Here is a 22,150-nt window from a genome sequence, read left to right on the forward strand (position 1 = left end):
GTTCTTTGAGTAACAACTATTCGCGGAAATATTTGGCCTGACTAGAATTGCCGGTTTGGCTTTAATTTATAACTCGAGTAAAGACGAAACACTTTCATATTTACGTATTTCTATCAATTATTGATCATTGAACGGGAGTTGGTTTGTTCCCCTTGAAAAGTCAACTAATTTCCGATCAATGACAATAATTACATGTTTTAATTTTTACTTTTACAATTGTAATATTATTCTTCGTGATGATTTAACTCCAGTCCCCGTTAAAACATTATTAACATTTTGCTTTCAAATTACTTCAAAACATCTTTCAAAATATAACTTACCAGTATGGATGCACACTTTTAAAATAATTCTACTTTAATTAAACTTAGGAGATAATATAATCAATTAATCAATACGGTTTAGGAAATAAATTATTATTAACTAACTTTGCAGCAATTGCGCAAGTAATAATAACTTGTATTCGCACTAAATGGATTTAAGTTCATACAACATTATATATATATATATATATATAAAATTGAAAAGCTAGTAAGTACTGTGCGGTAAGTATAATAGTACTGTGCTAGTAAGTACTGTGCAGCAGTAACTTAAAAATTTTTTGTGCAATATTCTGCAAAAATTATGAAATAAGAGGAAGAAAAATTGTAGTGAGCTCGCCAAAAAGTTACCAGGAGCTGTGGCTCCAAGAAATAGTTCAACACAGTATTTTTTAAAAAAACAATGACATTGAAGGGGGAAAAATTAGGCTACATGCGAAACAAAATGTAGAATATAAAAAACAGTTAAATCAATCATTGGAAACATGTGAATGGCAAAAAATACAGTAAAAACCTATCGATGTGATAAGTGTATATATATATATATATCGATGTGATAAGTGTATATATATATATATATACTTAAATTTTCTTACTAAATATATATATATATATATATATATTTAGTAAGAAAATTTAAGTATTATATATAAACTTTTCTACATCTAGTTCTGCTGAAGATTTTGATATGAAACATTATTGTATTAGTTCATTATAAATGTTGAAACTTTTAACTCTGTGCAGTTTATATCTTAATTTCTCCATTATTTAAATCACCATATAAGCCATAGTATTTGATGAGTCGCATGCACTGTAGGCATGTAATCATGCACAAATGTTCAGACATGAAAGATTAGTTTTGACATAATGCATCTTCAAATTAAATTTAAACTATTTACATATATTTGCAACTAAATAAATTTCTTTAAGATTAAGAAAATATTCCACATAACCACATTGTTAATTGTGTGTTTTGTTCAATGAAAATATTGATGTGCTATATCTTTTTTACGCTGTTATAAGAGAAGAACTTAATTCCAAACAATCTCTTATAGATAAATATAAATTAATCATGATTAATTATTCAGAATAAGTACTAATTTCACATATTAATTTTAAGTGAAGGTATTTATTTTCATTTATGTTGACCAAATTTTATTCTTTCTGTCATAAATAATGAGAGAAAGAAAATAGCCACCTGTTCTAATGTAGTTACTGATCTAACTGTGATTTCTTTCATTAAAATAATACAGTTATACTTTGACAAACGTTTTTGAGAACCTGAGTTTCAAATAATCAGAACCTGAGTTTTTGAGACATTTGTCATGTTGTGTGTTAAAAAGGCCTTGGAATCCATGTTTGTCTGCTTATAAATCAAACTAAGCATGAAAGAAATTATTGCAAATTATTTTAGTGCATTAGAAATGTTGAAACAGGAATGAGTAAAAAAATATAATTTAAAATTGTGTATTTGTGTTGGAAAAATGCTACATAAAGTCATAATTGTATGGAATAATGTTGTGCTGATAGCAAATTCAACGGTATAATGTTAGTTCACTTTAGAGTGATTAAAAAAAGGCTCTTAAACATGTAAAACGAAAATAAATTACACCAGTTCTTTTTAATTACTTTTTAAATGTTGGCAACAACAAGAACTTTAATATATAGGATGACTAACTAACACAGAAACTCCACTGGACTGCAGATTACATCACATTTAAAGATTTTACTAAGTATGTTTGGTACAGGGTCAGCATGGTTTGAGTATTATATCTAGTTTTGTTTTTCCAGGATAGGAATTAAAATTAATTCAGCATCATTCGAAGATTGACTTGTTAAATAATTTCAATTAAAAGAATTCAGATTATGAAAAACAACTGAGGGTAAACAATTTTATAGTAAAATATTTAAATCTTTGCATAAACTTTTTTAATCCTATTATCATTTGAATTTTGCTACCACCAATGTTTATGCTGAAGTTATGCATAAATATTTTATATATAAATGTATTTTTTAGATACTACATGTAGTTCAAACATGTTTACTTGTAAGAAAAGTGGTCGTTGTATCCCTACAAGTTGGACTTGCGATTCGGATCTTGATTGTGGTGATGATGATATTTCTGATGAGCATGATGATTGTGGTAATTAAATAATTCATTCTGTGATTTTTTGAAATGTTTGATGCATCAAAATGTATAAAGTTGAAATTATATTGGATAATTTAAGTTCACGTATAGTTATTGTATTCATAAATAATTATTCATGCATGATAAGCCAGAATGATACTAAACTCCTAAAAAAGTCATGAATAGAAAAACCAGAATTATGTCTCTATAAAAGCATTAATCCAGTTCTTAATGCTTTACAAATTATAATATTTTAATTTTTCATGTTTAATTGTTATTTTTGTCAACATATGGCAGTATGATTATATTTACTTTGCTTTGCCCATTACTTTCAATAAAGCTATAAAAACAGTTGGCATTTCCATTTTGTAAGCATCTGTTTGCTTCCAAAGAAGAGGGACCTGCATCCAATCACCCTCGAAACCAATAAAACTGAATCCAAAATCTGTGCCAAACTAAGGATGCTTTTTTCACATTTTTAATCAACTCATCTGCTATTATGATTATATTATGATTTCAGTTGAAAATATTTGTGTGTTTAATTGATTATGACAAAGCATGCTAGCCTTTCAAAGGGAAGCTGGCTTGCATTTATACTGCTCATGAAAGAAACACTGTGGTTTATATTTTATTAAGACATATGTTAATAATATATATATATATATATATATATTCGTTTTATAAATTAGTCGCTGGTGTGGCCAGCTATTTAAAATAGTTAAGAAAATATATTGTTTTCAATGAGTCTAGCTAGTGTAGTTTCATTAGTGTTGTTAATCCAGCCGGTAATTAACAGTAACAGAGATAAAGAGCTGCATTTATTATTTTTAAATTGTTGAGTTTGTTAATTGGTAACAGACAGATTAAATTTCTAAAAAGTAATAAATATCTCACACTTCACTAAATGGCAATGTGAGGGGAAGATAAAAATATTTTATATCAGGCAATGGAAATACATTTTATTTAAATCTTTGTGTTCTTTTGTTAAATTTGAATTTGCCAAGTGGCAACACATTCACGAGTTTTCTGAGTCAATTAGAATTATAAATATCTCATACTTTGTCAAATGGCAACACATTGCTCTTTAATCACTGAGTTTATTAATCATTAATCCATTAAATTCAGACAAAATATGAAATATATCGAAAACAAATTCGAATATAAAATACTGGCTTCAATGGACACATTTCGAGTTGGAGGACTAGATGTATTCAAAATTTAGTGGCTCTAGGTGTTACCATTTTCTCCCATTGTGAAGAAAATACTTTCAGATTCTTCATTATTTATTAATTGAGTTAAATTATGCAAAATTACATCTGTTCACAATTAATTGCTACCACACTTTATACCTGACTCTTGAAACAGTATTACTTACAATGCTCATATGTACACTTTCAAATACAGTCAAAAGTCGTTAATCCGGACTCGTCGGGACTTCGGCGATTCCGGATTATCGATTTTTCCGGATTATAGATCATCAGTTTAAATCTGGTAAGATGACATGCAGAAATTACAAAATTAAAAATATGAAACCGTAATTTATGAAATAATGAACAATTATGATCTAAAGGGTATCAAAATTTACAAAAAGAAAAAGCTTAATATTTATTTGTTTACTTTATTAAACATTTCCTTCAATGTAAGTTGCTTCGTTTCATGTGATAATACTTTCTCTTTAGTTCTATTGAACAGACATAATTTCTTGTTTAGTTACAAAGTTACGCTGTTCAAGTCCTATAATTGCTGTGTTGAGAATACCGACTAATTTGTCAATCGAAATGTTTTCGTTTTCAATAACCTCTGGGTCACTTTCTTCACTATCGGAAGCGAATTATAATGACGAGGAACTTGATTTAAATCATATCAAAGACCGAGTACATCGAGATGAAATACTACACTTGGTACGGAATTATAAACCAAATAAAATAAAAACATCTGCCCTGAAGATAAGGATAGTGCTGACAGATCAACTTCCAATCCACCACGTGAAATTGATAAACAGAATTTCGGATTTCAAAACATACTTTCGCTTTGTAGATACAAATTACATATTAGTAAATATATATCGGAAATTCTATTTGACATAATCTTTCTAATCTATCATAATCTAATAATGACGTTTCTGCCCCCCCCCTCTGCCGCAGAGCAGCGTGAATTTGATAAACAGATTTCGGATTTCAAAACATACTTTCGCTTTGTAGTAAATATATATTGGAAATTCTATTTGACATAATCGAAAGTTCAAGCTTACTTTTATAAAATTGCTCTAACAGTCTGCAAAAAATAATAAGCCGGATCCAATTCGAAGATTAAGGAACAACGCAATCTGCAACATTAACTGAATTAGATAGCTTTAGCTTAGCGTATAATTCCTTTACACATTAAACGCGCATGCGCACAAACATATTCGCAGCCGTAAGGGTCTTACGCGCTCTCGTAAACGCCTGTGCGCATGAGTGAACGCAATGCATGCTCAGAAAGTTTGTAGCTTTGAGGTCCGGATTATAGATCATTCCGGATTATGGGTGTCCGAATTAACGACTTTTGACTGTATTCTGTATATGATAATTTCATGATCACTGTGAGCTTTCATTGTGTAGGATTCTTTTTATATGTGCTTTTTACTGCATGGGCATTTCTTTGGGCAGTGTTTTTGTAAGTAATTTTTTGACCATTTGTGACTATGAGCTTTTCTCATGAAACTAAATTTTATCAACTTGTAAATTCTGTTTATAAGCCATTTTTTTAATAGTGGTGTAGGTTTCCCTTAAGTTTCAGATGGTCTAAAATAAAAGTGAGTAATATAGATATACTGTATATTATAATATTTTTAAATTGTATGTAAATATTACATTATAAACTATTTGAACAAAATTGGGAAGAAGTAGAAAAAAAGAAAAAAGTCAGTGTCTTAGAAACATAAAAAATAACTGTCAAGGAAATATGCTAAGAAATTATAGAGCAATGATAAAATAAAAATAATAAAATACCAAAAATTAGATTACAATGCTATTAGATTTGTATAGCAGATTTGAAAAAAAAAATCAATCATTTAATTCTAAGCAGTGAAACCTTTTATAATAAACTTTTAATTCCAGAGCTTATAATCTATGTTAGTAAAGTATATTCTGCGTATTTTTGTATTTTTTTAAATTCTTAGAATTTAACAAATTTTTAATATATATAATCAGTACATAAGATAATTTTTAAATGATTCTTCAGTTGGTATTGTAATTTAAATACAATACTGTATTATTTATTGTATTTATCACTATAAATGGCGTATCACTTTTCAAATTTTGCCACCAAATGTTAGAGTACTGCATTATATTTGAAGAAATTAAATAATGAAGAATCGTGCATAAATGTGTGTATGTTTCTCGCATTGTAATAAAACAACGATACGTAGAGAGAGCCATCCAGTTTTGAATGACGTAATCCTACTGCGAATATGGACATCTGAAAGCCCAAATTTGAAATTTTGAATTTGTTTTATAAACAATTTCATATTTTGTAAAACTTTAACGAATTTTTGATTAACAAACTCATTGATTTAAAAGTGAGCCATGGCAACACTCTATTCGGGGGGGGGGGGAACCTTTTTATCTCCAGCGCGCAGAATTGTGTATCGGAAATTATAAAGATATGCTGATTTTAAAATTATTTTGTGATATTGCTGTTGAACTGAATTTTATGGTTTAATTTCAAAGAACGTGATATTTAATAAATAATAAAGTTAACACACAAAATGTTAAAAAAATGCCCCTTTGGACGTAATTTAAAATCTGAAACCTTTCAGATTTTTTTTATTTGTTATTTTTAATTTTTATTCACCCAATGAAGATAAGATCATATCTTAGGCAATTATTTGTTTAAAAGTAAATATTGTTTAGGCCATATTTGAATATTATATTTATTTTAAATGTAATATGGTGATTATCTTTGTCATAAAGCTGCTGATATAAATTATTGATGTTTCTTTTTCTACCAGTTTTTAAAGGATAGGTTGGCATTTGCTGTTTTATTAGTATTTTATCATTTTGAGCTGCTGTAATTTTTTTTTCTTTTAACTACCATTTTATTGTTAAATTCTCATGTCCTTTATTTGAAAATGTTTTAATAAAGCATTGATATTTAAGTACATGATTTATATGTTATTTATTTATGTATGCACAGGCAAATACTATATTTATTTATTTGTATGTGCTGTCTAATATTTGTAAAAGAGTTTGAAGAAATGGGAATAAATTTTTGTATTTAATGTTCAATCCAGAAATCTTCTTACTATGTATTGAGGCATTCTAATAGATTTATTATCTATTGGTAAAGAACTCATATCAGAAGCATTAATTTGTAAAGTATATATCTTAATTAAAATTATGCCTTTATATATACATTTTATATCACTTTTATTCTTATCATGTATGAAACTGTTTCAGTCTGCTGTTTTTTGGTAGTTTAGCTAATGAAACTTCAGAAATAATGATTTATTTCCAGATTTAGTTCTTAAGAGAAGACACTTGTTAGGAAGAGTTTTTATAGTTTTTCTGTCTTTTTTCAAAACACAGACTTTAATTTTCTCAAGAAAGTTGTTCTCATAAAGCATTCCCTTTTGACAGACAGAGGGCTTTTTTATTGTTAATTAGTTTAATATTATGTTTTTAAAAACTAAAAAACTACATTTCCATTATATTTTAAAACTGTGTTTAAGAATTATATTTTTATATTGATCCTATTATAAGTAAATTGTGTATTTTATGTGTGTTGCTTATTTCAGTTTATCCAGAATGTGAAGCTATAGAATTTCGATGTGACAATCAAAGGTGTATTCCATTAGAGTATGTATGTGATGGAGATGATGATTGCCGTGATGGTACTGATGAACGTTCGTGTATGCAGAAATGTGATGGTCCTCATGAATTTTCATGTGATAAAGGTACATTGTGTCTTAGTGAAGCATTAGCATGCAATGGAGTTAGGGACTGTAATGATGGAACAGATGAATTGAATTGTAGTAGTAAGTAAATGTTTCATTATTGTATTTCAGTTATGTGTAATGCAGAAACTTATAATTTAAAAACTAAATTGGAACAATATAAAGAAACATTACAGAGGAAAAAACTGCTCAGTGAAAATTTTTTCTAATAGAATATGTATGTTAATTATGAGACTTTTTGGGCATTTCAAGAAATTAATACAGTACAAAGTCCATAATCCAGACGTCTATTATCCGGAATGATCTATAATCTGGACCTCAAAGCCACAAACTTACGCGTGCGCATTTGATGCCCGCATACACTACGCATGCGCGTAAAGCCAGAAAACGAAAGAATTTTGATTGACAAGTTAGTCGGTATTCTCGACTCGGCAATTACAGGACTTGAACAGTGGAACTTTGTGACTGAACAAGAAATTGTGTCTGTTTATAGAATTAAAGAGAAAGTTTTAGCACAAAAAACGAAGCAACTTAAACAACTTACATTGAAAGAAATGTTTACCAAAGTAAACAAATAAATATTAAGCTTTTTTTTGTAAATTTTAATATCCTTTAGATCATAATTGCTCTTTATTTCATAAATTATGGTTTCATATTTTTAATTGTATAATTTCTGCATGCCATCTTACCAGATTTAAATTGATGATCTATTATCCAGAAAAACCCCTGATCCGGAATCACTGAAGTCCCGATAAGTCCGGATTACGAACTTTGTACTGTATACATTAATAGTATATATTTCTTAAGTAGTTTTAGGTTAAATAGAAATATAGAAAATGCTTTTGTGATTACTTCAGATGCAGGATGGAAGGAGTTGAATTACATGTAGAAATTGTAACGAGAATGAGAATGTCAGTATTTTAACCATGTTTAACTCTCTGAGCAGTCCAGGTTTTTGCATCTATCATGAAGACTTGTATTTAAAGAGCCTTTATTAGCTATATATATATATATATATATATTTACGTATTATAGTCTGTATTTTCATAAACTTACATTCAACAAGATGGCATTTATATTATTAATGAAAGTAAGAAAACAAAATATTTTAAATTATAAGCTGATATATAACAAGTGACAAAAAATCTCATGACCAGATAAAGCCGGTCATGGCACTCAAGAGGGTTAAAACTTTTTTTTTCAAATTTTGATCATAAATTTTTTTTATTTGAATTTTTATTAATATGTATTTTTTTAATTTCATCAAATAATTTGAGATTTTATGGTATGTTAGTCAATAATTAAAAACTAATGAGAAAAAATAAAGTAATGAATTAATAATAATTATTAAAGCTGGAATATTGAGTTCAACAATGATTGGTTCTAGTCCTTAGGTCATTATCAGAATTTGAAATACGGATGATAAATAATTTTTACTTGGCATTATGAATCGACCTATTGATGAAGATGATAAGCTAGCTAATTTTTAAATTCTAAAAGGTGTTATAGTTTATTAAAGTTCCTGCCAACTCTTTTTTTAGTCAGATGGCAACTTTACTCTTAAGAAAAAGATCCATCTCAGATATTTTTCATTTGAGTAAATTGAGTTACCAAGAGTGGCACTTGTACTGAAATAAAAAGTAATGTCAATTAGTCCTTGAAATTTAATACAGCATTTTTAATTCAATTAAGTTATATACGTGGAAAAAAATTATGCAGATTTTTACTTGTATGACAGAACTGATATTTTCCTGTGTGGTATTTTATGTAAACTGAATTTTCTTGCTGAATTTTTTGTTGTAACTTTTGGGGGTTTTGTCTAACTATTATTATTCATTCATGGTGAAATGTTTGACTCTTTTTTTTTTCTTAGAATGATAGTATCATACCATATAAGTCAAACAACAATTATTTATTGAATTTATGAGGATTTCTTGAGTAAATTCCTGTTTTGAAGTTTGTAACAGTTCTAACTTTTTTGAATACATTATGTACAGAAGAAACTTGTCGGAAAGATGAATTTCTCTGCCACGATGGTATGTGCATACCTAACTCCTGGAAATGTGATATGAAGTGGGACTGTATTGATCGAAGTGATGAGCTCAATTGCAGTAAGTTTCTTTTGTGATTAAAATATTTTTCGTAGAAGTTTATTCAAGGGTTTAAAAATCATATTGGAGAAAAGTATACTAATATTTTTTTAATCAATTATTTTTTAATTAAAAAAATCGTGAAAAAGTTAATGAAATTAATTTTTTAAATTTACTTTTTGAATGGGATGATAATGCATATCTTTAATAAAATTAATGTTTTTATGAACCAAAACATATGGTATTTAGATATTTATTTACATTTGAGTTTTGGAATAATTTTGGAAGGAAAGAAATATAAATTTCATTCTGTATCACATACTATTTCTCATTAATTTAAATATTGTTGTTCGTATGAAATTTGCTTTTGAGTTGATTTTAAGATTATGAAGCTTGTAGAAACCTTTTGAATATATGAGTGCATGTATTAATATAGTAACTTGGTTTTTTAAAAGAAAAGTTTTGTGCGGAAAAAGAACATTTCATATCTTATTTGTTATTTGTTGTAATAACATGTCCAGTTTTCTTCTTTCTGTATATGAGTATTTAAACATTAGTCCAATAAAAAGTCAAAATCTTTTAAATGCCGTCACTTTAATGCTCTCATTTTTATGAATAACTAAAAACTTTCAACTGGAATCTTATCGTAATGTATTAATGTTGTATGAAATGAAGTAATTGTATAGTTTGGCAGTTATTAAATTGTAACATCCCATAAAAACTTGGTATAAAATCTCTTCCTGCTGTAAAATAGAGTTGTTAAAAATGTAAATCATGTTGTAATCAAATTGCATTTTTTTGGGATCAGAAACTGTGTTTCAGTTTAAACGAATATATACAAATTTTTAATTGTTATTCAGAATTTTTGATAGGTAGGCAGATTAATTTTCAGCTCAAGTAACATACATTCAAACAGGGTTCGTACAGTCCTTAAGAGTCCTTAAAAGTTCTTAGATTTTTTGGAATCGATTTTTGGTCCTTAAAAGTCCTTAATTTTGGCCAAAATCAACAGAAGGTCCTTAATTTCTGTCTGTTTTTACGACTGTCATTTTGAGTGTGAATTAGCATTTTAAGTAATATTTTTGGCGATTCACTGCTGTATATATGGTAATCTTTTGAATGGGTTCATGAGTTATAATTTGTTTCTATTTCTAATATAAATGAAGGGATACTCGAGTTTCTAAGCAAGAAGTGAAACATAAGCATTTCAAAATTCATTTTTTCTAGTAAAGATCTCTTAAACAACTTTCTGCTTTTGGGAATGTGAATTCTTTTATTAAACGGTTCTAAATTTGGCGACTTTTCAACATTTAGACAATTTTAAGATTAGTTTCTATAGAAACTTTTTAATTCCAAAATGTGAGAATTTTTTGACGATTTTTTTTAAAACATCGTAACATTGATAAATTCTATTAAAATAATGGTAATATATTGAAATTATATTTAAAAATTAACATTAAAATAAAACATTTTTATTTATCGCTGTCATATTATAAAGTTTCATTTTGGCAACTTATTTAATGTTTTAAATCTGAAAAATAAACAAGGCATAATGCTTTAAAGCACAATTTACTAAACAGCTCTTAGCAAAAGCAAAATTAGCTATGTAATTAATTAAAAATGTCTTGTTTATAATTTTTTCATAGTAAGAGTTTTTCCCATCTAATTGTCTCAGAATATTCAAAATTCTCAGAATGTGCAGCAGCTTTCTCTATAAAATTAATTTTATACTTTTTCCCTCCTACTTTTTTCCAAAATATTTCTGGCATTTTTCTGTTACAGAAATGATAGGGATAATTTTTCTTTAGGATTTTAGACATTGCAGCTTAGAACGTTTGGAAGGATTTGAATGCAAGATTTATAGACCCACGATTCTAGAAGATTCGAGAAATATGTGACAAAATGAAAAATGTCTTCATGTAAACACGTAGTGGATGTATTTTACAGAAAGTTTGCAATGAATTTCTTAATTTTGGGAGAACATCTGGAAGAACAATGAAAACATAATATTTGAATGTATTACTTCTGATACTAGAATCTTAACATGTTTATCTTCTCTTTATTTCCTCTTCTTTTCACTGGACAGAAGCATGGAAAATATCAAAAATGCTTCTGATCTTATCACATGGGCAGGCATTATAGAAAGGTATTTTTTAATTAATAAAGAAATTGAAAACTTAAATTTAAAAGATTCATCTAATATTTCTTAATGCATCATACACATAGCTGACACTAGGCATTTTCCCACCTGATGCAATCTCTGTGAATCCTAAATTCTGCTGCTTACTGACTTTCTAAATTCTGCTTCCAATGCTTGCTCTAAATTCTAAAAGTTTTGCCATTTCTAGATTTTGTTGTTCGGTGTGCCACTAAATTCTAGAAATTCTGCCACATCAGCTCTGTAACCGGGCTTTACTATATATATTTCATATTGTTTCTGAATGTTCATATTACTAAAGAAATAAAATTAGCTGCTTTTTCTGTACATTCTAAATGCATTTAGTGTTTTTTAGAATAACTGAAATCCTTAATTAAATCCAAAAATTCTAAAATGAAAAAGGAAACGTGTTGAAGAAAGAAACTGAGTACATAAAGGAAATTATTCTTCAAAGATATGTGCAGTTATTATTATGTAAATTACTCAATTTTTTATGATTTCAACCTTTACTATAATTTCCCATTTCTATTTCCTCATATGATAAGAGTTATTGAGCCAGATTAAATTGTATAATCTTTGACCACTAGTCCACATTATTAGTTTGAATTGGAGTGTTCTTGTTTAATTACATCACCGTGAGCTGTAATTGATTTTGTTAGCATCAGAGCATGCCTTTATGTTCTAAGTTCTTTTTAAATAAAACCTTTGTCCGATATTATAGTTAATTTCAGACATAGCGATAATATGCTTCACGTCTGTCGGGGGTTTTGGACTATCTAACTTTTACCAGATCAATTAAACCGTCATAGGTACATTATGGAGAGGTTGACAAGCAAGGAGATGAAGCAAGCAGAAACTAGTGAGAGCATTGCTTTGCATATTGAGACAAATCTCTAATTGTTAGAAAAGTTGCTTAAAAGAGAAGGAAATTGATATAAACGTTCAAATATGACCAACTATCATAAGTGTAAAATATTTAATGCTACTTGATAAATTGCATAATTTATTTTACTTTCAAACTTATTAACAATTATGTAAACTTATTAACAATTATTAATTATGTTAATTAATTCATGTTTAGTAATAATGTGTACTACTTAGGGATCTAGTTTATTTTTAGGATGGTATTACAAAAGTGAAATTCAGGCATAGATAATATCTTCAGTTGAATTTATTCAAATTCCGTTTGCTCATAGGTCCTTAATTTTCTTCATTAATGGTCCTTAAAAGTCCTTAAAAGTACTTAATTTCCGTGTGCAGAAATGTGTATGAACCCTGTCAAAGCTTAAATACATTAATAATATAGAAGTTTCTTTTATCTTTAATATGCACAAGTATAAGTTTATTTTCTTTAGATTCTTATATTACTATTCATTTATTAACCAGACCTCTAAACAATATTTTTGGGGAAATTTATTTATACATATTATTATTACTTTTTAGAAAATGTGACTTGCACAGACAGTGAACATCTTTGTGTATCTCAGGATCAGTGTATTCCCAATACATTTGTTTGTGATGAACATGTTGATTGTGAAGATCAGTCTGATGAAAGTGACTGTGGTATGATAAAATGAACACATTTTGTATTTTTATATGTTGAAAGCATTATTTGCTTCATATATATCTTCTTCTTCCATATTCTTATAGGGATTTTTATTTGATCTTTTTCATTTGTGATATTTTGAATATAATGATACAAATTGAAAATCACATTTAAATTTGTAGTATTTTTTGATTTATATGCTTTATCTATTGATAAGTTATTTTGAGAGTGAATTTTGCAATTCATTTTTTTATATGCAGTTTTAAGGTAGCAACTGTTTTTATTGTGATTTTTATAAAAAATTGGGAAACACTAAAAAAGATTGTACGTATTTGTATTGATCTAAAATATGGGTCATCAAGTGGACCCATTCCATATCAAGATATTTTATTTAAATGCTGTGTGGGGTTTTAAAATATTGACTAATTTGGTTTTGGAAGCTATAACATTTTATTATTTAGGCTAGTATAATCCTCCCCTCTTCTTAACATGATTAGAAGTAAGCTATTCACTAACCAGAGATTGGGTGATTGTTAATTGAGATAATTATATTTTTCTTGTGAAAGTTTTCTGCAACCATAGATAATATTGATCATATTATTTTTAAAGAAAACTTATTTTACTGTACATATTCAACACTCTTACTCACTTATTTTTTCTTCTCATTTTAATTTTTAATCAATTTCAAGGGAATATTTGGATATTTTGGTGAAAATTTAAAAATCATGACCATGGTGTTATTAATATATAATAATAATAATAAATGTAGTGAACCAAGGAAAATGTTCTTAGACAAAAAAAATTCAAGATTGAATTAATTTATTTATTTTAAAAGGTAAACTTGTCACAGGTATTTAGTTGAACTTGAAGTTAATGAAAACTGAAAATACTTAATTAAAAATGTTATATTATTGCAAAAATATATGAAATGAACAATATAGTTTTGTACTTAACAGAAATTTATTGAAATTAATCCATTACATGGGTTTGTTTGAAAGCTTGCACTGTAAGCATTTTTTTTTCACATGACTATTTAAGTCACAGATGATTAAAGTCATTCACTGTCACCAACAGTTATAAAAAGTTTTTATAATTAGAGATGTATTTTAAAACATCTGTGTAGTTTTATATGTCATGCTTTTCATATGGCTCTTCTTGATCTTTCTCACTGTTTTCTAAACTGTTTTCGTTAAAGCTCACATTATCAGCTACAGTGAAATGAAAGATGTTATGTCATCATTGGTGCTTTCCATACTAGAGTTTTTATCTGTTTCTAAATATTCTTGCACTTTAGCACTACCACTGATTTTGACAAACAATTTCTTTTCATTAATATTTTCAACAAGGGCACTTGGAAGTGGCATTTCGCAGCCAGCTATCTTAAAACAGTGCTGAAAACAAATTTGTGATATGTATTTAACATGCTTTGTTATTCACTGAATAGCATTCAATACATTGACACATTTTTCAGGCTGCTTCCTGGTTCCACAAGCAGTTTGACGAAGAATGAGTTGTAAAGCATTTTTCTATAAGGATCCATGAAGCTTCTAATTATACCTTAGTCCTAAGACTGTAATACTGATGTTGCATTAAGGGAAAAACACTAATTTCAGTTTTATATTTGGTGTGTGGGCTGGCAAATTATCAAGAAAATGCTGTATCTTCTTATTTTTTTAGACACTGTTTTATCAAGAGCAATAAATTAATATTAATAATATTATGCTTTGTTTTATCCATGCCTTTTTATTGTTATTCCAGTGGGACAGATAAAGCTTTTAAATTAATGTATGTGAAGTATTTTGGTTTTTTTTCCCCCTTTTCTTTCCAATTACAAGTGGGTGCTTAAATTCTTCTATGTTACAGCAAAATAACATAGGAAGACATTCCTTGGAGCCTTGCCACCAGGGCACTTCTCTCCTTTGAAGCATAGAGTTTTATTAGGCAAAATTAAATAAAATAATCCGGTTTCTTCTGCATTATAGAGGTTTTCAGCCTTATATCCCTTGCAAATTTCATTTAGCTTTACTATCCAGTCTGTTACATGATGCATTTCTATTGAACTTTCTACCCCACAAATGGTCTTAACACTTTGACGCACGGTGGTCGCGCCTTGAAACCACCAATTTTCAAATTTTTTTTTTTTTCGTTTTCCTTTCGAAATTTTTGAGTGAAAATCAATTGATTACTGATCTTTTACCTCTAAATAACACAAAATGACTACAGAATCATACATGTTTTAGGTCTTAGTACTTCAAATCAGATGCCTTTTAACATTCGTTTTCAGTGAGACAAAATAACTTCTTTTATTAATACATACCACTTTAAATTTCAAAAGTTTTTCATTGCACATCATTATTTCTATCATAAACTATAAAAAATAGCAATAATTAAACTGCATATATATATATATATATATATATAAAAAAAAAAATCCTGTATATGTATAGCATTTGCTTTGTGGTTTCAGGGCGCTACCACTGCCCCACTAGAGCATTGTGTCACAATGCTCTAGAGGCTCGGTGGTCGCGCCTTGAATCAACTGCTCTTCACAATGGTGTTTGCTTGCTTCTCAAATGGGAATGTTCATTTTTACCCAGATATAAATAAGGGGTTTTAAAATCACAGAGTTATTTTATTACTAAACAATACATGCACCTGCCCAATAAAAAGGGTCTTTCTTTTACAGACTTTTCTCTGACCTCAACACACTTGCTCCCCAAGCTAGCATTGTGATTTTAAAAATTATTTCCTGTGGTTTAAATTTAATGTAAATATACTTTGCTGTAATTAAAAATAGAAATCGCGTAAAGTTTTATTTAAATTAAAAATATTTTCTGAATATTTTGAGACAAAATACGAATAAAATAAGTATGAATGGGAAATGAATGATCTGTACCAAAACCAAAAAGACCAAGCACCCTCCCCCCCACATTAACATAAAAACCCCACAAATTTCATGTGCCAAATGAAAAGAAACTAAATAACGCTGGACATATACCAATGAAATTTAGATCCAATCAGTGTACATTTTGTAGCACAAAGAAGATACATGTACGAAACGTGCAATGTGGGTCCATGCTTGTACCAAAAAGACAAAACATGCTTTGAACAGTGTAACAAAAAATATTTGTTCTTTGAAATAATAATAAAAAAAAAACACTGAGTCTTTTTTTTTTATCCTTATTTTACTGAGTTTTTTAATCCATGTAACCAAACATCCTTATTATGTAAGTACTTATACTTTTGCTGCTATAGAAAAATTACGTAAATGTTTATTTTTTTGTTTTTCCTGATGATTTAGTTTGAAAAATAATGTAAAAAATATATATATTATGCAATTCTTACATGCATTTTTTTAAAAATTCGTAAATTTCATCATTTATTTTAAACGTGCACGGAAAAGGGTACGTTTTCTCCCCCTGCTACCTAGATAAGTTTCAAAGTCGTAGACGCGCGGTGGTTTCACAGTGCGACCACCACCCACAAAACAATGGGCAAGAGTAGATTTCTTAAAATTCATATATTATTTGTCTCTAGGATCATAATATTCAATTTCTAGAGTTTTTAGTTAAAAAAATTATAGAAATATTACCGTGCACGTCAAATGGTTAAAAGTAATGTTGTGTTTTTGCTTAACTTAGTCTACCAACCATTTGATGAAGTTCTGTAGTCCTAGACTTCCTGAAAATTTCTTGCTTTTTCTTGCAATATTACTCCACTTAAGGAATGCTTCTTATAGAACAAAACCAATTGAACGCTACTGTATCAATTTCACATGCCTCAGTATTTATAAACTTTAAGAGGAAGAGATTGTTCATTTTAATTAGTAATCCATAATATTTTTATTTCTTCTCTATCTTTCAGCATGTGACTGTCAACACAATTTAACTTTCTCTAAGTCACAAAACTATCTTTCATATTAGAAGCATACTTGTCTTTAAAACTCAAAAGCTTATATTTCCCTATCTCTGTCTTATTTTTGACACATTTTTTCAGTCTCCCTGTATGAGAGGTAAATACGTTAAGATCCCTATTCAAAGGGACCGGGACCAACATAATTGTTCCTTAAATAGAGGTGTCCCATATAGGAGGTACTACTGTATTTATGTACATGTGTGCATACATACATATATACACACACTGTATGTCTATATATCAGGTTTTAATGAAAGTTTCCCAGTCATTTGCGGAAACAGTTTGCATTGGCATGTTTAATCATATTTTTTCAAACGATTTTTGGCATTTGAAAGAAAGAGAGTTGCTTTAGAACACTGTGTTGTAATATTTGGGAAAAAAAATTGTTATGATTAAGTACGAAGTGTCTGAAATGGAACTATCATGCTACCAGATTAGAACCATAATTTACTTCCAGTTCTGTTGGTAAAGTCAGCTACAGAATGTCAGTAAATCATGTGTATAGCTTTCGATACTAATGTTGTATCATATGACACTGTGAAGGTTTGGTACCAAAAGTTCAAAACCAAAGACTATGACATTCAAAAAGCAAGGCACTCTGGCCGTCCTACTGATGTTGATGAGGTCCACCTGCAAGAACTTGTGGAAAAAAATCAGTAAGCAACCATTTAAGAGCTTGCTAAGAACTCAGACGTTAGTGCCATGTCCATTAGTTTTGCTATGCATTCTATAAACTTGACATACAAGTTTAATTGCTGGGTACTACCGCATAAGCTGATTCTAGCAGATAAGGGCAGATGGGTTCGGGCCTGCCGTAATCTGCTTGAATATCAACACAAGGACAAAATTCTCGACTGGATCATCACTTGTAATGATAAGTGGATTTGCTTCAACCGCACAGGCCATAAAGGGTGTTGGTCTGTGCTCGGTGAGCGCATGGGTGGCATTGCAAAGCGCAGTTTCACTAACAAAAAGATCATGCTTTGTACCTGGCAGGATTGCCATGGTATTATCCACAAAGAGTATCCAGAAAAATGTAAAAACCTTGACAGTAAGGTGTACAGCAAGATACTATCAAGGAACACTGCTATCAAGGTATCATATGTTGACACTGCTATCAAGGAAAAATGTTGGACTGAGTTCCGGCCCAAAAAGGTAATGTTCTATCAAGGTAATGCAAAACACATTCTGAGCACTATCTGCATTCACCGGCTGGACTCTATATGGACTCGAATGGGATCTTTTGCCACACCCACCATATAGCTCCTTACCTTGCTTGTGCTATCTACCATTCTGCACAGAACGTCCGAAATGAGGTTAATCTGTTTTCGGACTCGCTACCACCAGGTGTCTGGGCCAAAGGCTTTCAAGAAACTATCATAGCGTTGGCAGGAAATCATAGATTTGGGTGGTGATTATTACCTTTACTGAAGGTACTGCTTTCATTTTTTTAAACTTTATTGGGTCTGTTTTTTGGCAGAAATCTTTTGTTAAACCAAACATATGTATATACATACAGAAGTATGCAATGTAAATTTCTGTTCCATCGTAATAGATATCACCATTTTTGCAGCTTTTGAAGAAGAAGAAAGGGTCAGTATTTCCTTTTACAATATGATAGAGTGTTATAAATTCATGTTATAAGCATAATGCACTAACTTTGGAAAAATCATGCTCCATTTCATTTGAAGCATGGGGTGATTCACTTCCCTGTATCCAACAGTTATGATCTTTCATGCTATACATAAATGAACTGTTGATTTTGAAATACACAGTTTTTGCTTTCATTAAGAACATTTTTTTTTTCATTGAGGAAAACTATCATGCACTTGGTAAACTGTCTCACTGCTCTTTCATGATGCCAAAGTAAACATTATCAATTTCTTTAAATGTAAATATACATAAACAATTTCCATTATAAACATTACTAATTTCTTTAAATGTTTTATCCATCATTTAATTGAATTGGATGACAGAAGGTTAGAATATTGTTCTATATAGTGCCTTCTTTGAACTTTAATGAGATAATTTAATTTTAGAAGCCATAATATGTATTTAACATTTTTTGTACAAATGCTATAACTTATATGCCATACAAAGCTTCAAGTATAAATTTCTGGATAAAACAACTCAGCAAATAAAAACTTTTCAAAAGCATATTAGTATGCTTAAGGCAAGGAAAAAAGCCAGTAATAATAATAATAATAATAATAATAATAATAATAATAATAATAATAATAAATCATTTTGAAATTTGTCCAATAATTTTCAGCCAGTCTATATTTTGTGAAAGTCAATAAAAAGTAGAAGAGCATGTTCTTGATGACTTTTATAGTTCTTGATGACTTGAGTTTTTAAATAACATCATTTCAAAGTAGGTTCTTTAATAGTGATGTAGCTTTCTGTTTTCCTTAATTATTTATTAAAAATAATCCTACAGTGAATTTTTAAATACATTTAATTTAACATTCATCCTCAGCTTTGGTTACAAGAATTTCATCTTTCAACTTTTTTTTTTTATGTGAAATTAATGTAATACACTTTTTAAATATATTTTTATTTATAGTAAACTTTTTCTGCAATTCCTTTTAAAATGATGAATTGCTGTTTACATTTTATCACTTTTGGAGTGATAATTTTTTATTAGTATGGCGTATTCCTTATTACTACGTTTTATTATATCAGTCCATGACAAATGCAATAATTATCCTTTAAAAATAATATTCTTATATTTTTTTTTCTTTGAAAGCACATGAACATCATTAAAATCTACTGTTTTAACTTAACATGAAAAAAATTAAGTTTTTTTTTTTTTTTTTAACGAAAATGGAATGTGCATGTAAAATCTTTTGAAACGTTATTAAGGCATTAAGTGGTGAAGCACTTTTGTTAATTTAATTAAAAGTTATGGGCTTTTAAAAAAGAGAAAAGATTTTGACAAATAACACAAATAATAATAATTAAATAAGTACAACACATTTAAAATCTAAAATCATAAAGTAACACTAAAGAAAATAAGGATAAGATAAGTATACAAGCCACATAAAATGAAATAACATAAAAGATGCGCTGGAAGCTTTAGAAGTTGTAATGGTGACAATGATGGCATTATGCTGAATGGTCGAAGATTTGGTAGTGGAAGACACTGGCACTAAGAAAAAGAAAAAAGATGAAATTTCCCATCATTATCTTACCATTGCTTCTATTTGTTAAGTCACTGCTTCTATAGTTCTGTCCCTGCCTGGTAAAGTATCAAAAGCTAAGTTTTGTTGCATGGTGTTTCTGATGTAAAAGGCTTGAAATGCAGCAGCAGCATTGTAGATTGCTTAGAATGACCCTATTATATAGTTCTTATAGGTATTAAAATAGCCTACAAGATTTCCCTAAATTATTGTTTCAGAATAAAAGTAATGTTTTTTTTACAGTCATTTAATGAAGCAGACATTGAATGATGTTCTGGCTTTTCATAGAAGCAAAATTTACACTTCTTTCATAGGAGAAATGAGTTCTTTTCATAAAAAGAAAGTAGCGTAAAATTTAATATTTATAAAACGTACCTACTATAATTATTTTATTTTTCTAATTGATGTTTGTTAAATTCTAAAAAAGTGGTATATTTTATTTATTTATTTGTTATTTAGATGAGAAAATTCATTCCTGTGTTTTTCCAAATCATCTGTGTGACAATAAGACACGCTGCATAAATGTAACACAGTTCTGCGACAAAGTCAATGATTGTATTGATGAATCTGATGAAGGAGGCATGTGTGGTAAGTTAGGTTTTTAAGACTTTTACAATCTGCATTCTGTATTTTCTTTACTTCTTATACATGTTTGGAGCAGCCATGGCCAAACTGCTGCTAGTAAGTTGCATGTGGTTCTTTGTTTTCTTAAATGTGGTTTGTATTGTGATAAATAATAGTCCGATTTTTTAAAAATATTATTTTAAATAGAAAGCGTACTATGATATGCTTTGCAACTGGTAATTTAATTTTTAAATTATGTATATAAAAATTTTAAACTTTCTATCGAAAAATATCATTTGTATAGCATCTAGAAACTATGATTTTGTTATCATTGTCATTTTCATTACACTTTTGAATCAGTCTCTTACAAAAGAAAAGTTTAAACTTTTATATAATGCTTAATAATGGTCTGAAATCTGTGGTACAGGTATCGCATTAGTAGGCATGAAGCACGATTCGACTATGAAAAGATTTTCAGTGGGAGGTGCAGTTTTCAAGAGCTATTAAAATTTGTCTGTTTTTCATGAATAGTGTTCTGTCCAGCTTCCAGAAATTTCCTCCCTCTTCCCCCATTTTAAATTATTGTTATATTCAGTAGGTGCAGTTTTGGCATTTTTCATGCAACATGATTGTTTAGGTTTTCCTACAAAAGGTATTATTTTTTCCTGTGGTGAGTGTATCAGCTTAAAAAAGAATAATCATTCATTGCTCTTTTCTCCACAGCTGCAACTTTCTCCTATAAAAGCTTTAATTTTTTTAGGAAATAATTCATAATATAGTTCCATTTTATCACAACTGAAACTTGCTTTTTTATAATGTTGTAATTTTCCTTCTAAAGCATTTTCTCTTCCATAGAATATGCTTTCTTGAAAAATATTCCACTTTTCACCACATACTAATCTAAAGGCAATGTTATGGTGGTGATGTTTCAAATAAACCAGCTACTGATTGCTGTAAATACATTGCTTCCATTCTTTTAGCAAATTTCTTAGACTGTTTCTGGATGATTAGACTCGAAAAAGGAAGCACACATTCATGAACAGATTAACCCATTAACCGCCAAAACTACAAGGAATGATTCTTTTCTCATGAAAGTAATAACAAATATTAAATTAAGCATTTATAACAAAAATTTATATTGAAAATCAAAAAAAAAAAAAAAAAAAAAAAAAAAATTTGCTGGAGTATGACTATGGATGTTTAGTGAGTAGCATTGTACTTGTGCGATGTTTCCTTTGAGTGGGGCACTAGATTACTTTTTAGCTGTATAATGTTTTATAAATCTACAATTCACTCTACTTGTAATTAATTAAA

The 22,150-nt window shown here is 28.8% G+C and overlaps 1 protein-coding gene across 7 annotated transcripts in view; it reads left to right on the forward strand.

The window, feature by feature from the left end:
* LRP1 (LDL receptor protein 1) overlaps positions 1–22,150 on the forward strand; it is a 627,804-nt gene that overhangs the window by 177,858 nt on the left and 427,796 nt on the right. For all 7 annotated transcript variants that reach the window (XM_085820318.1, XM_085820321.1, XM_085820322.1 and 4 more), the window contains exons 19-23: positions 2,335–2,460; positions 7,223–7,462; positions 9,379–9,492; positions 13,073–13,192; positions 20,732–20,860. In XM_085820318.1, coding sequence (XP_085676444.1) covers positions 2,335–2,460; positions 7,223–7,462; positions 9,379–9,492; positions 13,073–13,192; positions 20,732–20,860 — 729 coding nt within the window. The remainder of the gene's footprint in view (positions 1–2,334; positions 2,461–7,222; positions 7,463–9,378; positions 9,493–13,072; positions 13,193–20,731; positions 20,861–22,150) is intronic.

Source organism: Stegodyphus dumicola, chromosome 7, assembly GCF_044657685.1.
Source record: "Stegodyphus dumicola isolate Sdum_Otavi_A_Nest chromosome 7, ASM4465768v1".
NCBI lineage: Eukaryota > Metazoa > Arthropoda > Arachnida > Araneae > Eresidae > Stegodyphus > Stegodyphus dumicola.